The 16,119-nt window shown below is 47.6% G+C and overlaps 1 protein-coding gene across 1 annotated transcript; it reads left to right on the top strand.

The window, feature by feature from the left end:
* Window positions 1-1,866: 1,866 nt before the first annotated feature.
* Window positions 1,867-14,159, top strand: LOC118076200 (L-serine dehydratase/L-threonine deaminase). Its single transcript, XM_035098824.3, has 8 exons — window positions 1,867-2,193; window positions 4,788-4,949; window positions 6,441-6,480; window positions 7,777-7,913; window positions 8,025-8,116; window positions 10,561-10,791; window positions 12,241-12,365; window positions 13,864-14,159. Exons 2-8 carry the CDS (start codon window positions 4,797-4,799, stop codon window positions 14,157-14,159), a joined length of 1,074 nt encoding a protein of 357 aa, XP_034954715.1. The 5' UTR covers window positions 1,867-2,193; window positions 4,788-4,796.
* Window positions 14,160-16,119: the final 1,960 nt, after the last annotated feature.

Here is a 16,119-nt window from a genome sequence, read left to right as displayed (position 1 = left end):
GTTTTAAGGTTCCAGACCTCAAGGAGATGCACAATCATAGACTTGCAGAATTGGAAGGAGGGACCACAAGGGTCATCTAGTCCAACAACCCTCAATGCAGGAATATTTTGCTCAACGTGGGACTCAAACCCACAACACTGAGAGCTCTTTGACAGTGGGGCGGGCGACCTTGGAAGGTGGCAGAACCTCTTTCGCTGGAAGCTTTTAAGCAGATGTTGTATGGCCATCTCTCGGGGATTCTTTTGCCGTGACTGGGGGTTGGACTAGATGCCTCTAGGGTCCCTTCCAACTCTACAATTATTTGATCCGATGTCTGACTAATAAAGCACCATGGTTAGCAAAACCAGAGAAGTTGTTCGGTGGCCATAGAACAAATGGGTGGGCCTTCCTTCCGTCATCTCCAGCAACCTAGTTGCTTGGTGAAAGTGTGAGAGAGTGGAAATGGAAGCAGGCTGGAAGCTGGAGACAAAGACCTGCTCACTCTGTGCTGGATCCAAACTTGTAATGAACATAGACACAAGATCTGTTGGAGTACTAATGTTGTGAGCCGCCCTGCCCCCAGCAACATCTTATGCTTAGGTTGTAAACAAGTGAAAATAGAACCATATTTCCTAAAGAAAGCTCAGTCACTGCTTACCTTCATTCTAAGCAAATGTAACTCTAAGCATGAGCTGGAATCTCTCACTGCTTGGAGACTGGGGTTGCATGTTTCTGGGAGATATCTCATAACAGCCAATAGCTGTTTCATAGGGGAAGCACCGAAACCAAGGAAAACGGGTGACCCAGCCAGTGAGTGGATGGAGCATGAACAGAAGAAGAGGCTTTTGGGGAGGGGGGGTCATGCTGTTCACCCTGTGAACAAAGAGACCATTCTCCCCTGGGGTCTGGAACAGAAACCACACTTGGTTTATGGATGGGGATGGGAGTCACAGAGAAAGGGTCGCAGCTCAGTGGGGTAGCATCTGCATTACATGCAGGGGGGGGGGGTCCCAGGTTCAATCCTCAGCATCTCCTGTCTGAAACCGTGGGGAGCTCCTGCCGGTCAGAGTAGACAATACTGAACCAGATGGATCAGTGGCTTGGCTCCGAATAAGGCAGCTTCCAAAGGAAGGGCCATAGCTTAGTGGCAGAGCATCTGCTTTGCATGTAGAAGCTCCCATCCCCACCATCTCCAGGTAGAACTGAGACTCCCTGCCTGAAGCCTCTGCCACTCAGTGTAGACAGCACTGAGCCGGATGCGCCAACTCAGGAAAAGGCATCTCCCCGTGTTTCTGTGTTCGTGAATTCTCTCCCTTGCCCCCTTTCATAGTTCACTCTACCTGCAGAAGCTGCATCCCTTGATTCTGCTGATCTTGCAAAATGCCCCTTACTAATTAGGAGCTTGGAACACACACACCCCGAATCCTGGTAATTGTAGTTGACCTCCTCATAGAGCTACCATCACCAGCAGCCTTTACAAACTACAGTACAGTGCCCAGGATTCTTTGGGTGTGAGGGAATTTGCTTTCAACGCCTGGTGTGTACACAGCTATCTGCTGGGGTCAATATGTTTCCCTGCCCCTCCACTCCTAACACTGCCTCGTCGTCATTCCAGACCCAGCTCGCCAACCTGGTTTGAGCCGGTTCTGGACTGTTTGAGTGAAGGGGCCCTTTGTCTGAAGCAGCCACCCCAGACTGTCCCCCACCCCACCCCCTCCTTCCTCCACCAGCTAGCCTTGTCTGTCTCTCATTTGCTCCTCTTCTTTTGGTATTGGAGTGACTGAAATAGGCTTTCCCCCTTTGGCAACGAATCACACACACACACCCTTCTCCTTTCCCCCTCTGGCTGACATCCTTTTAAGCATTGATTCTGCTCCTTTCCCTTAGGTCGGATCTCTGGTTGGAGGAGAGGAAGGGAGATGACCTCAGAGGCGAGGGCAGTGGTTGTGGGGAGTGCACCACGCCTCCCATAAGTGGCCAACAAACAAGCCAAGACCACCGGCTTATAAAGTGGGGCCAAGAGAAACCACCGTTCCCCCAATGAGACCAGAGTCGTGAAGATAAGCACAGCACCCAGGCAGCCACCCCCAGGAGGAGGAGCCCCCCTCTGAGTCCACCAGCAGCTTCCTCCAAAACACCACCGCAAGCACCCAGCTCTGCCGTCCGACCACTTTGCAAGCCAAGCTCCAAAGCCTCTTCTAAGACCCTCGACAAGTAAGTGCACCTCACCGTCTGACTGGAGGTCTGCTAGACAATGTGCGTCATGATGTAATGCACACCTTTAGCCTTCAGATAAGCAAGGTATAGGCACTGCAAATTTGGATCCTTGGGAGAGTTGGATAATTGAGGTTCAGGTAAAGATGGGAAATTCACTTGCAGGGAGAGTCTGTTTGTATATACTGCCCTATACCCAGAGGTCTTAGCAGTGCTGCAGACAGGAAAGTTAAAGCACTGCCTTGGGTTGATTTGGAGCCCAATGGGGCCCTAGGGAAAGATGGTTATCCAGTGGAGAGTCAGTGTGGCATAGTGGTTTGAGTGTCTGACTAGGATCTTGGAGGATCTTGGTTCAAATCCCTACTTGGCCGTGAAGCTTACTGGGTGATCTGGGGCCAGTCCCTGCCTCTCAGCCAAATCTACCTCTCAGGGTTGTTGTGGCAAATGAGGAAAAGGAGCATTATGTACACTGCACCCCTTGAGCTCCTTGGAGAAAAAAGGTAGGGTATGAATGCAATAAATTAAAGAGGAACAAATTCAGTTCAGTTTGCGTCCAAAGGCACATGTATCTAATTCATTCTTTTTGAAACAATATGCCAACCGAAACGCAGCCATCTGTGGAAATTCGTCACTTCTCTGAATTTTGTGATGCAGTTCTTCAGCCAAATCATGTGTCTCCAAATGCACATGCTAAAGTGTGCCTATTAATGCATGTATTAGAGGAATAATATACAAAATGCCTTAGATTGGGGGGCATTTCTCTGCAGAAAAAGATATATGCATATGAAGTAAAATGGTATACAAATATTTAGATGAGGAGAAAATTTGCACTTAAATGCTGGTGAATTTTAATAAGGACTTTTTAAAAAATGCAAAGTGTGGAGAGCTGAACTTATGGCTGGAAAAATGAGAAACCAGGAGGAACAGATTTGCCCATTCCTAGTTCCAGGTTCAGTCTCTTATCATCTCTTGTTTAAAGGGTTAAGTGATGGGAAAGACCATGATGCTGCCAGTCAGAGTGGACAATACTGGGTCAAGAGGAGCAAATCCTCTGACCTGATATAAGGCAACAGCCTCTGCCCAGGGCTGTTTTCTCAAGCCTAGAATAACTTCCCAGGATTTCAACCAGAGGTGTTTCTCAGCCTGGCTATGCAAGTCCGTTTCTGAACTAGAGAAGCCAGCTGGGAACTCCCAGAGCTACCGTATGAGAACGGAAGTATCCCTGGGCCGTGTGCTGAAGTTGCCTTGAATTCTTCTCCGTAATGGCCGGGATCCTGTGGCCAAACTGCAACCCGGAAAACCGACACGCACCCAGAGAGCTGCATGTGTCTGTAGCCTTTTAAATGTGAAAGACAAACTAAATCCACTGTCTGGCAGGGACGGAAGGAAGGGGCTGATCACAGCTCCCCACCCTCCCCAAGCCTGAACAGCTGTGAAGGGTAAAATGTCAGGTTTCTTTAAAGAGCTATGCATGTGTGCAAACCCATCTGTTAAGATAGGAAACTTCAGGCACATCACCTATTAATGGTACCTCTAGTTACGAACTTAATTTGTTCCGGAGGTCCGTTCTTAACCTGAAACAGTTCTTAACAAGAGGCGTGCTTTCGCTAATGGGGCCTCTGGCTGCCGCTGCGCTGCTGGCACACGATTTCCGTTCTCATCCTGGGGCAAAGTTCTCAACTTGAGGTAATTCTTCCAGGTTAGCAGAGTTTGTAACCTGAAGGATTTGAAACCTGAGGTGTTTGTAACTTGAGGTACCATTATATACGGGTAGGAGGTGATAGGGGGGAGCAGTGGAGGGCCTTTCCCTACCCTCCTGCGGTATCCACCACCCCCACCCCCACCCAAAATGAACTTGACAGGGACCCCAGAAGTAGACATGGGTAGTGCCAAAGTGAAGGTGAGCAGAACAGGTAGAGAGAAGGGTGCGAAAAAGCAATTCACTAGCAGTAGGCTGAGAGTTGAGGTGTCTGTCTGCAGGGTTGTACACACTTTTCTTTAAATTAAAAGTAAAACCCTATCGAAATCTTGGATGAATTCTGAGACGTATCTAAATTATGCAAGTGGATGATTTGCACAATGTCCCTTTTTGCCATAATCTTCCTCATTCCTGCCTTTTATTAAAGATTTTTCATAAGGCGATAAAATAAAGCAGCAGAATTACTGTACTCAAACATATGTTTTAGCCTTGAGGCCCAGGAACCTGCCTGTTTTCTTTAAAAAAAACAACGATGAAACTTCAATTTCTAAATTTGCAGCACTAACAGCCAATCACAAAGAGGGGACAAGGAGTTAAGCAGTGAAGCCTCAATGCAGTCGCAGGACAGCTTGCCCCATCAGCAAGCTTGACTTGCCTGCACTTTTGAGAATATATTTGTAGCATGAGGACTAGAAACTTGATTCATTGATTTATTTAAATAGAATGAGATTTGAGATTCTAAGATCACAGCACTAACAGCCTTGGCTGTTTGTGACTGTATCAATGGACTTCAACTACATAGCCATGAAGAAAGAGTCAAAACGACGTCTTGAGTCTTTCCCCCCTTATTCTTCCACTGGGCTTATTCTGTACCTAATCCCCATTCTACCCTCAGCTTTCCACAATGGCCTCCGACAAGCCCTTCCACGTGGTCACTCCGCTGCGGGTCAGCCCCCACCTCTCCAAATTGGCTGGTACCAAGGTCTACCTGAAGCTCGAAAATACCCAACCCACTGGCTCCTTTAAGATACGAGGCATAGGGAACTTCTGCAAAGCGGTAAGGAACGGAGAAAACTATATGGGGAAGGCTTGTAGCTCAGTGGCAGAGCAGCTGCCTTGAGTGCAGAAGGTCCCCGGTTCAATGCCCAGCCTGTCCAGGTGGAGCTGGCAGCGACTCCTGCCTAAAAACCCTAGAGAGTTGCTGCCAGTCAGTGTAGGGAACACTGAGCCTTTTGTCAGCTTACTATAAGGTACATTCCCATTTAAGACCGGAAAGAATGGTGAAAGCTGCTGCTGGTTTTCTGTACTGCCCTGGGAGAGGCTGTAGCTCAGGTTAAGGCAGCTTTTGGTGTTCCTACGATGGGAACCTTCTGGTGGGAAGCAATATTGCACATAACGGATATTCTTTAATCAGCTTAGGGAACTCACTGCCACAAGCTTGAAGCCTCCTCCTGGCTGGTGCCATTTATTTTCTAATTTTTCATCTAGAGCAAATAAACCTTTCGACAATAATTTCACATTTCAAACCTCAACTTCCCTCCCCGTCTTCCTGCAGTTCCATAAATTTATTTTCATTTTTTGCTGTTAACCATACACCTAGGTATTTAACTCCCCACCCCACCCCAAATCCTTAGGCCAGATATATCTTGTAATGTGTTCTTCCTCTCATCATTCATATTTTTTACCAGGAGCTCAATTTTATCTTTGTTAATTTTAAGACCTGCTACTTCTCTATATTTTTTAATCTCTTCTAGTGCTTTTGGAATTGTCTCTATTGGTTCATTTACAGATTTCACCACATCTTCTGCAAATATTTTTAATTTATATTGTCTTTGTCCCACCCTTATGCCTTTAATTTCTTGGTTACATCTTATTCTTTGCACCAAAACCCTAACCCTAAAACTAAACAATAAAGGTGACAGCGGGCAGCCTTGTCTAGTTCCTTTGGTTATTTTGCAGTTCTCCGTTAACACACTATTTACCATCAGTTTTGCTGACTGCTCTATATATATTGCCTTAATTCCTTTTATAAAAATTTCTCCATAGCTCATATATTCCAACACTTTAAACATAAAGTCCCAGGAGGCATTATCAAATGCTTTCTCTGCATCTAAAAACATTAATGCTGCTTGCTTTTCATTTTATTTCTAAATATTCAATTACATCAGTTACCGTATATTTAGGCAGGTGCCATCTTTGTTTGGGAAAAAGTCTCCTTCTGGGAAGAATCAAATCGGGCACTAAACATGCATGACTCACCCTCCCTCAACTGACTGACTTAAATGGAGGCTTTAAAAGCTGAGATCTTCATGAAGAACTAACAGATTTATAGCATGCTTGGGGGAATCCTGGGGACCTAGTCAGTGTTCGAAGCAGGTTGTTGGACTAGATGGGCCTTTGCTCTGATCTAGCAGAGTTCTTTGGGCATTCTGCAAAGGGCAGAATCTGGTCCAGACCTGCCTGGAAAGAACCGTGGGTGATAGGGTTGTTTTTGCTGATGGGTTAAGATGGCTTCTGTTCACACATTCCTCTTCTTCTGCTTTCACAGATGGCCGAAAAAGGAACCAAGCAGTTTGTCTGTGCCTCAGGTAATGTAGTTTTCTGTGGACAATGTCAGGATTCCAAGGGGGGGAAGCCTTCGCCAGCTTTGTAGGTTAGTAATCTTGCAAGGTAGCTCCACGTTGGAGAATGGCAAGGTGAGGCGAGGGATGGAGGAGAACTGCAATTGGGTTTGCATATAAAGGGGAATCTCCAAAATTCACTTTCACTTTCCAAAATAATACGAGAACAAAACCAGAGCCGCCCTCTGGAATTTGCACTTTTCTGAATTTTGCTACGCAGTTCTTAAGGAACGGGCATAAAAATGCATGTCTGTGTGTGAGTGAGTGAAAATAACATATACAGTACAAAAATGCATTAGGCGAAAGTGCTTTGCAAAAACAAATGAAGCCACAATGGCTGTACTCTGCGTCCACAGTTAGAGGTAGTAATGTGCCTGAATTCCAGTTGCTGGAAACCTCGGGTGGGGAGAGGGCTCAATTGCCTGCACCCTGCTTGTGGGTTTCCCTTTGAGGCATCTGGTTGGCCACTGTGAGAACAGGATGCTGGACTGGAAGGGTTACTAGCCAGCCTGATTCATCAGGCTCGTCTCATGTTCTTATGGGTACATTAGGGGGGAAATCACACTAAAAGGTTGGTGAATTTTTGCTAGGATTTGAAAAAATGTTTCCACAAGCCAACATGGAAAGAGAGAGAGCTGAATTTAAGTTTGGAAAAATGAGAGAAACCGAAGCAGTGCAGGGAATTATTGGGTTGTTCTTATTTTTATTATGTATTTTGTGTTTTTAGATTGTGATTTTAGACTGTGAACCACCCTGAGACCTGCGGGTATACGGTGGTATACAAATTTAATCAACAACAACAACATGGTGGCTTAGAGGCTGAGCTGCAAATCAGAAATTCCCCAGTTCAGATTTCTCCTCTCCCACAAACTAGATGACCTTAGGCAGGACACCCTAGATCAAGCATCCCCAAACTGCGGCCCTCCAGATGTTTTGGCCTACAACTCCCATGATCCCTAGCTAACAGGACCAGTGGTCAGGGAAGATGGGAATTGTAGTCCAAAACATCTGGAGGGCCGAAGTTTGGGGATGCCTGCCCTAGATTATATCCAGAATTAGTCATACTCCTCGAGCCCCATTGAAATTAATGGACATGACCGACTTAATATTATTATAAATGCAGTTGCTCTGTGTCTCTTTATATTTCTGTGGGGTTTTTTTGCTCAAACATCCATAAGGTGTTGTACGCCTTGGGTGGCTGAGGAATGGGGACAACCCTCATGAGGTCTAGCATCATGTGGTGTCAAATGGGCTTTCTTCCAGCGGGGAATGCCGGCCTTGCAACTGCCTACTGTGCCAAACTGTTGGAGATCCCGGCTACCATCTTTGTGCCCCAATGCACGCCAGCTTTCACTGTGGAGCGCATGAAAGACGAGGGAGCCACGGTTTGCTGTGGGCAGGTAGGTCTGGGAGGTTATCCCAGGAGAAAAAAATGTTGGAAGCCTTAAGAAAACCCAGCACCAAATCTTTCTTAGAATCCTAGTCTAATAACATGACATCCTTTCCTCTAGACGCTGGATCAATGCAAGTGCACAGCCCAGGAGGCGGTAAAGAGAAACGCTGATTGGACCTTTGTACCTCCCTTCGGCGACCCTCTCATCAGGTATGTGATATATGAGTGAGTGAGAGGTAGCGGACATCCGTTTTGGAAGATTCGGGACAGATGGGGAAAAAAGACTTGTTCACATTGTGCTTAAATTATGGAACTCCCTCCCTCAGGAAGCAGCGATGGCTACATAGATGTCTTTAAAAGGGGGATTTTAGACTTACATATACAGGGGTACCTTGGTTTTCGAATGCCTCCGTAGTCAAACATTTCGGAACTCGAAGGCCGAAAACCCAGACGTAAATGCCTCGGTTTTCGAACGCGCCTCAGAAGTCGAACAGGAAACGCAGCTTCCATATTGAGGCTTCCACTTTCAGTTTCCGGTTTTTGAACGTTTCGGAACTCGGACTTCCAGAACGGATTGCGTTCTAGAACCAAAGTACCACTGAACAGTACAGTGGTACCTCGGTTTATGAACACAATTGGTTCCGGAAGTCTGTTCATAAACTGATGCGTTCATAAACTGAAGCGAACTTTCCCATTGAAAGTAATGGAAAGTGGATTAATCTGTTCCAGACGGTCCGCGGGGTACTTAAACTGAAGCGTTCATAAACTGAAGCGAACTTTCCCATTGAAAGTAATGGAAAGTGGATTAATCCGTTCCAGATGGGTCCGCGGAGTACTTAAACTGAAGCGTTCATAAACTGAAGCATGGGTGTAATTGGTTCCGGAAGTCTGTTCATAAACTGAAGCGTTCATAAACTGAAGCGAACTTTCCCATTGAAAGTAATGGAAAATGAATTAATCCGTTCCAGATGGGTCCGCGATGTTCATAAACCGAAAATTCATAAACCGAGGTGTTCATAAACCGAGGTTCCACTGTATATTTTTGTTACCTTAATTAATTTTTTCTGTCATTTCGTTGTTATTGTTTTCCTCTGCTTTCTTTTGCATTTATTTTTTAGAAAAAGATCTTCTTTTCTTCTCTTTTTCATTCTACTTCACTTCAAAACTATCAATAAAATATAAATATGAAACAGTAGAAATGACAAAGGGATCAGGGAAATCCACAGAGGAGGAGCCTATCAGTGGCTACTATGCACTCTTCCTCTACGGCCAGAGGCATTAATGCTTCTGAACACAAGTTGCAAGAAACCACAGGAAGGGAGAGCTGCTGTTGAGCTCATGTCCCACTTGTGGGTTTTTCACAGTCATCTGGTTGGCTGCTGTGAGAACAAGATGCTGGACTAAATGGGCCATTGGCTTGATCCAGCAAGCTCTTCTCGCCTTATAGTCTTTACCCTGACCTTTGACACTTGAAATGTACCGTACTGGGCTGAATATAAGCCGCACCCAAATATAAGCCGCACCTTTAAAATTGGGGGGGGGGGAGAAAAAGAAAGAAATACCTGAATATAAGCCGCTCTATTCCTTGCTGGTCCTGGCTGCATACTGGGGGGAGGGGTGGTGCTGTGGGTTAAACCACTGAGCCTAGAGCTTGCCGATCAGAAGGTCGGCAGTTCGAATCCCTGCAACGGGGTGAGCTCCCGTTGCTCGGTCCCTGCTCCTGCCAACCTAGCAGTTCAAAAAAGCACGTCAAAGTGCAAGTAGATAAATAGGTACCGCTCCAAGCGGGAAGGTAAACGGTGTTTCCGTGCGCTGCTCTGGTTCGCCAGAAGCGGCTTTGTCATGCTGGCCACATGACCTGGAAGCTGTACGCCGGCTCCTCGGCCAATAATGCGAGATGAGCGCCGCAACCCCAGAGTTGGTCACGACTGGTCCTAAGGGTCATTTGTTTGCCCCACGCTCCATACCATAAGGTCACAAATATAAACCACACTTTTTGCGGTTGGAATTTGGGGGGAAAGTGAGACTTATATTCAGGCCAACATGGTCTATTTTCAGGACCCACCTTAGATTTTTTGTTGTTGTAATTCAAAGATTTAAACCTTGTTTTTAATGTGTTTTATATTGTTGTAACCTGCCCAGAGACCTTAGGGTGAAGGGCAGGTAATAAAATGAAATAATAATGTTTTTTAAAATAAGAGACACACATCTTTTGTAAACAAGAGGAATATTAAGAAGGGGAAGAGAGAAGATGAGGGCTTTTAAAAACAAGAGACAGAAATCTTCCTTTTCTGCCCTCTGCCACTTGGAATGGTGGAGAAATTCAGCTCCATTCAGCTTTGAAACAGTACCAAATTAGCAATTCTGAAGTAATACCTGAACCGAAGTGCGGCCATTTTGGTCACCTGGTGGCCATTTTTCTCCTCCCACAATGCCCCGGAATTTCAACTTGGGGCCTGGGGGGCAGGGAACAGGGAATATGGCAGGGATTTCCTGCAACAAAGGAAAAGACCAGATTTCTCCCCTTCCCCGCAAATAAAAATGATGAGAAATTTTGAATGCGCTCTTCTCTCAGCGCCCCCTCCCCCACCCAACTCTCTCTTTCCCACCCCTGACATTTGGTTTTGATGTTCTGGGTCCCCTCTGCTTTTCAGTGATGGGCACAAGACCATGGTCTTAGAGATGAAGGAGCAGATGGGCGAGTCCAAACCTGGAGTGATAGTTCTCTCTGTCGGAGGGGGCGGCATGCTGTGCGGTGTGATCCAGGGCCTCCGCGAGGTTGGCTGGGACGACGTACCCATCATCGCCATGGAGACCTGGGGAGCTCACAGCTTCCATGCTTCCTTGAAAGCAGGGGAGCTGGTGACACTTCCTAAAATTACCAGGTGAGCACACAGCACATTTGGTGGTGGGCTAGGAGCGTAAAAGATGTGACAGCTGATGCGGGCAGCGGCGTCGCTAGCCTTCTGGCTGCCCGGGGCGGCAATCCAGAAGGCACCCTGCCAGGGGGCGGGGCATCCATCGCGCGCATGCGTCACGTGTCTTGACGCACATGTCACGCTACGGAGTGGGTTGCCGGGCGCCTCGGATCCAGGTGCTGGAGCACCGCCGTCGGCAACCCGCTCCGTAGCGCGGCATGTGCTTCTTCCTACTCAGCATACCTGCCAAGTTGCTGTCAGAGAAATAAAGGACCAGGCAGGAAATAGCAGACCGGAAGTAGCGCTGTCGCCATTTTGGAACTGGGCAGAGCATGCTCAGAAGTAACTTTTGATGCTGCTTTGCCCAGTTCCAAAATGGCCGCCGCACCAGAAGTCGCACTGCAGCCATTTTGGAACTGGGCAGAGCAGTATCAAAAGTCACTTCTGAGCATGCTCCACCCAGTTCCAAAATGGCCGCTGCGCCAGAATAAACCAGGGAAAAACAAAAAAATCCATTTTTTCTGCTAGGAACAGCTGGAAAAACGGGGATTTCCTGGGGAAAACGGGAGACTTGGCAGCTATGGTATTCAGGCGTAGGCCTTCCTGAGTAGGAAGAAGACAAAGTGCGCTATGTATCGGCTTGCCACGAGCTTTGTCTTCTTCCTACTCAGGTGGAGGCGGAATGGCGAGGGGCGTCAGCAGCCCGCCCCTTGCCTCCGCCCCACCAGGAAGAAGCGAGGGGTGAGGCCAGAAACATCGGGGCCTCCGCGATGGCGGTCGCACCGACGCCACAGTAGCGAGGGGGCGCCGCACTCTTCCCCGCAACCTGTGCTGCTCCCCCCCATTGCGACGCCCCTGGATGCAGGCTGGTGTCCACTGGGTCTGGTACGGCGGAAGACAGGGAGCCCAACAGTAGGGGGCGCCAGAGCCAATGACAGGCAGGGCCGACCTTCTCCTAGTTTTGTCCCCATCCTCCTCCCTGTGGAGTTCTATAAGCAGCAACGCTGAGATGCAGGAGAAGGCTGATAGCCAGGACCACTCCCTGGTCGGTTGTAATAAAGCAAGCAAGCGAGGGCTGACTGAGGGCAGAGCTAGTGGGAGCTAGTGCAGTGGTTAGAGTGTCACACTTGGACCTGGGGCAGAAGAGTTCAAATTCCCACTTGACCATGAAACACACGGGATGAGGTCAGTCGCCTAACCTGCCTCACAGGGTTGTTGTGGGGATTCAATGAGGAAAGGAAAAAACAAATACACCGCCTTGAGGTCCTTGGGGAAGAACGGAGGGGTATGAAATAATAATAATAATAGATAAATAAACATAATATAGCCTCATTGTCATTACACATTGTTCACCTGAGCCAAACCCAACAAACAAAATCCAGCCCACTGATCTTCCTTTTCCTGTTCTGGGTCTAGCGTTGCTACCACTCTTGGGGCAGCTACTGTGGCAGAGGAAGCTTTGCAGCTGGCTCAGGAACACTGCGTCATATCACAGGTCGTCACTGACCCGGAGGCAGTGGCAGGCATTCCAAGGTTTTTGGGTATGTATTCGCAGGACATTCATCCTGTATTAATGCACTAACAACGAACTCGTTCTCCAAGTCTGGATAGTCAATGCAATTGAGTCTGTGATCTATACGAATAGTCTGCTGAATTTGTCTGTTCTGCCTTATTCATATACAACTGTGCTTTTGATATGATGGCATTTGTTGACAGGTTTGCTAAGGTTTAATGCTGATGCAAGATTAACCCGGGCGTTGGGAGAAGCAGAATGCAAATAATTAAATTGAATCAATGCCATATGTATTTGGTATCATCCACTCACAATTCCCTTGGAAGAAGGGTTGTTTGTTAAACCACTCTAGGAACTGGCAGGGGAACAGGGTCTCCTAACAACCCTCAGCACCCACAACAAATTACAGCTCCCAGGATTCTTTGGGGAAATCAAAGAATTGTAGAGTTGGAAGGGACCATGAGGATCATCTAGTCCAACCCCAATCAATGCAGGAATCGAGCATGGGGTTCAAACCCATGATCTTGAGATTAAGAGTCTCATACTCTTATCAATTGAGCTATCCCAAGTCATGACTGTTTAAAGCAGCGTTTCTCAACCGCTGTTCCGCGGCACACTAGTGTGCCGCGAGACGCTGGCTGGTGTGCCGCGACGTGCAGCGACGAGAAGGGCGATTTGCATTGTCACGTGCCTGGCAGCCACCAATAGACAGCGCTGACCCGCCGGAAAGCATTATTTCTCCTCCTATTTCCCAAAGCTCGTTGCAAACGAGCCTGGCGGCCGCCAATACTTATCACTAACCCGCCGGATGGCTTGTGAAGCCTTATTACAGGAGATTGCAACCAACACAGCAATTGGCAAGTGTTTCTTACAGTCATAATTATAGTCAATATAGGGCGGCACAGAGTTAAATTTTTTAAACTTTTTTAATGGTGGTGTGCCTCGTGATTTTTTTCACGGAACAAGTGTGCCGTGGCCCAAAAAAGGTTGAGAAACACTGGTTTAAAGTGAACATAGAAAATTAAGAAGAGGCTGCTGGATCAGACCAAAGGCCCATCTAGTCCAGCATCCTGTTCTCACAGTGGCCAACCAGATGCTCCAATGGGAAACCAGCAAGCTGATCCCAAGCCCAAGAGCAGTCTCCTCTTCTGTGGTTCCCAGCAATCGGTATCCAGAAGCATTGCTTCCCCTGACTGAGGAGGCAGAGCATAAGTCATTGTGGCATGTAGTCATTCATTTGTTCATTTGTCCAATCCTCTTTTGAGGACCAAGTGGTATATTGCGCTTCAAACACATGGTGTGAATTATTTCTACTACTGATTACTCATGCCTTCATGGCGAGGAGAAATAGCTCTGTTGCTTAGAGCATGGTGCTGATAATGCCAAGGTTGCAGGTTCGAGCCCCGTAAGGGACAGCTGCATATTCCTGCATTACAAGGGGTTGGACCAGATAGATGTTCCTCGGGGTCCCTTCCAGCTCTACAATTCAACATCCAGAGAACTTAAATGACCCTTTTTGCCTGCAGATGCGGAGAAGATCCTGGTGGAGCCGGCGTGCGGAGCGACCTTGGCAGCCATCTACAGCGGGCTGATCAAAACGCTGCAAAAGGAGTGCAGACTCCCCCGCTGTCTGGAGTCCATTGTCATCATTGTGTGCGGTGGTAACAACATCACCCTGGAGGAACTGGATCGCCTGAAGGATGAACTGTGCATGAACCACAGAATGAAGGAATATGTGGAGTGCAAGGCCGTTTTGGCAAAATGGAACCAGGGGTCATTCACAGCTTCGCTCCAAAAATCCACGGGGGCATGTGGTCATTAAAACTCACGGCTGCTTCACCCACCTTGCTTTCCCTAAGCTTTGTGTCGGGTGGGAGCAGAGGAGTGGGCGGACGGGGAAACTGGGTTGCATACGCCCTGGTGCCTCTAGATTTGGTTGGATCGCAAGCAAATATCTGAGAGCGCTAGATCCCAGGGCTGGTCATTGCCAGGGGAAGGTGGGAGGCCTTTGAGTTTCTGGGCAGCTGCCCATTGTGACCGGTCACTGAACTTTGAGGCCGTGTATGTTCGCTTTTACGCTCCAGCGGCACATAATTTTTATGAAATTATTTTACCTTTTTTTAAGGTAAAATAATTTCATAAAAATTATGTGCCGCTGGATTCTATGATCGATGATCTAGGTAGGTGAAAGGGCCATAAGCTCGGGGGTGTATCAGCTCTGCATGCAGAAGGTCCCATGTTTAATCCCCAGTGCCATTCTCCCAGTAGGGTTGGGAATGTCCCCTGCTCGAATCCCTGGAGAGCTGCTGCCAAACAGTGTAGACAATGCTGAGCAAAATGGACCAATGGTCTGATTCAGGATAAGGCAGCTTCCTATATTCCTATGAAAGCTGGCTTAGAGGGGTCAAGGTGCTCCCTAGGTTGCTGATCAGGCTCCCCTGTGTGTGCCTGGCTCTGTTGCCTTGGTATCAGTGGATGTCACAATCCCTGGAGTTTGACCTTTCCCCTCCAGCCAACCAGTACCCAAGGGATTCTGGAATCTCCTTTGCAGTAACAGACACCTGAAGCCCAGAGACACTGGGAATCTCTAGGGGCTCCTGCCTTATTCTCCTAGATGCACTAAGAACAGCCTCTGGGTGATCGTACTGTCGGTTCAGACCTTCAAGGGAACACTGCCCCCCCTCCCAGGTAATTAATCAAACTTACAGCCTTTGCTCATCAACCTAAAGAAAGCCTCTTCGACTTTAGCAACGAGTTTCCTAAACTTGGGACCACCACCACCACCACCGAATACCACAACGGAGAAGCCCCACCAATTCATAAAGTGCCCCAAGCCTTGGAAACAGCCCAACTGGCTGTTTGATGATTTTACCAGGACTGTGCATAGATGTGATTCCACAGGATTATGGAAACCATATGGAAATCCGGCTTTCTGAGAATCTGTGCTGTTTTAAGTTCCCAGACCTCACGGAGGTGCAAAATATGCATATGTCTGGCTGACACCTGCTAAAATTCCAGCAATTAGAAGGCTTAGTGAACTGTTCTCAGTGAGCTGATTCAATGGGAAAGGGAGGAGGGATACAAGATTTTGTTTCAGATCCCACCTTGTGTTTGTACGCTGTTCCCGGGCCCCACCTCCCAGCATGGGACTTAAGAATGTAAGAAAAGTCCTGCTGGATCAGGCCTGTGGCCCATCTAGTCCAGCATCCTGCATCCTCACGCTGGCCAGCCAGATGTCCACAAGAAACCTATTGGCATATGGCATGTGCCAAATGTGTGCAGCTCCCCAAGTGTGTAGGTTCGTGGCAGTGCAGTTTTGCACCAGAAGATATTCAGACTCCCAACTCTTCAGTCAGCTCAGCCCTTTACTGACAGGTCCAAAGCATTAAGGCAGTTTCACTATATACAAGCTTCCACTAGAGCCTTAGTAGAAGGTGTAGGCATCAAATGCAAAGCAAGTACAACTCACAACATACAAACAGCCCAGAGTTCAGCATCTGGCAGAGCTTCCTTGCAGCAAAGCAGAGAGGCAATGTGCAGCCCCCTCTTAATATACCCAAGAATCACCACACCCTTGGCCAGTTGCCAGGTCACAGGGACCTATTTGGCTGGTTGCCAGGTCGCAGTCACCTTCAAACACTAATCACAAGACCTGCAGGTGCAAGATAAGGGAGGCACACACACCAGATTTTCCTGAACAGCAAGTAAAGGAACCTCAACACCCCTTCTTAATTCTAAGAAAAAACATGCATCAGAGCATGTGCGAAGTGTTTATACAGTAT

Source organism: Zootoca vivipara, chromosome 16 (genome assembly GCF_965207765.1).
Source record: "Zootoca vivipara chromosome 16, rZooViv2.hap1.1, whole genome shotgun sequence".
Classification (NCBI taxonomy): domain Eukaryota; kingdom Metazoa; phylum Chordata; class Lepidosauria; order Squamata; family Lacertidae; genus Zootoca; species Zootoca vivipara.
The sequence above is the reverse complement of the archived record's forward strand: the minus strand, read 5'-3'. Positions and strand labels throughout refer to the sequence as shown.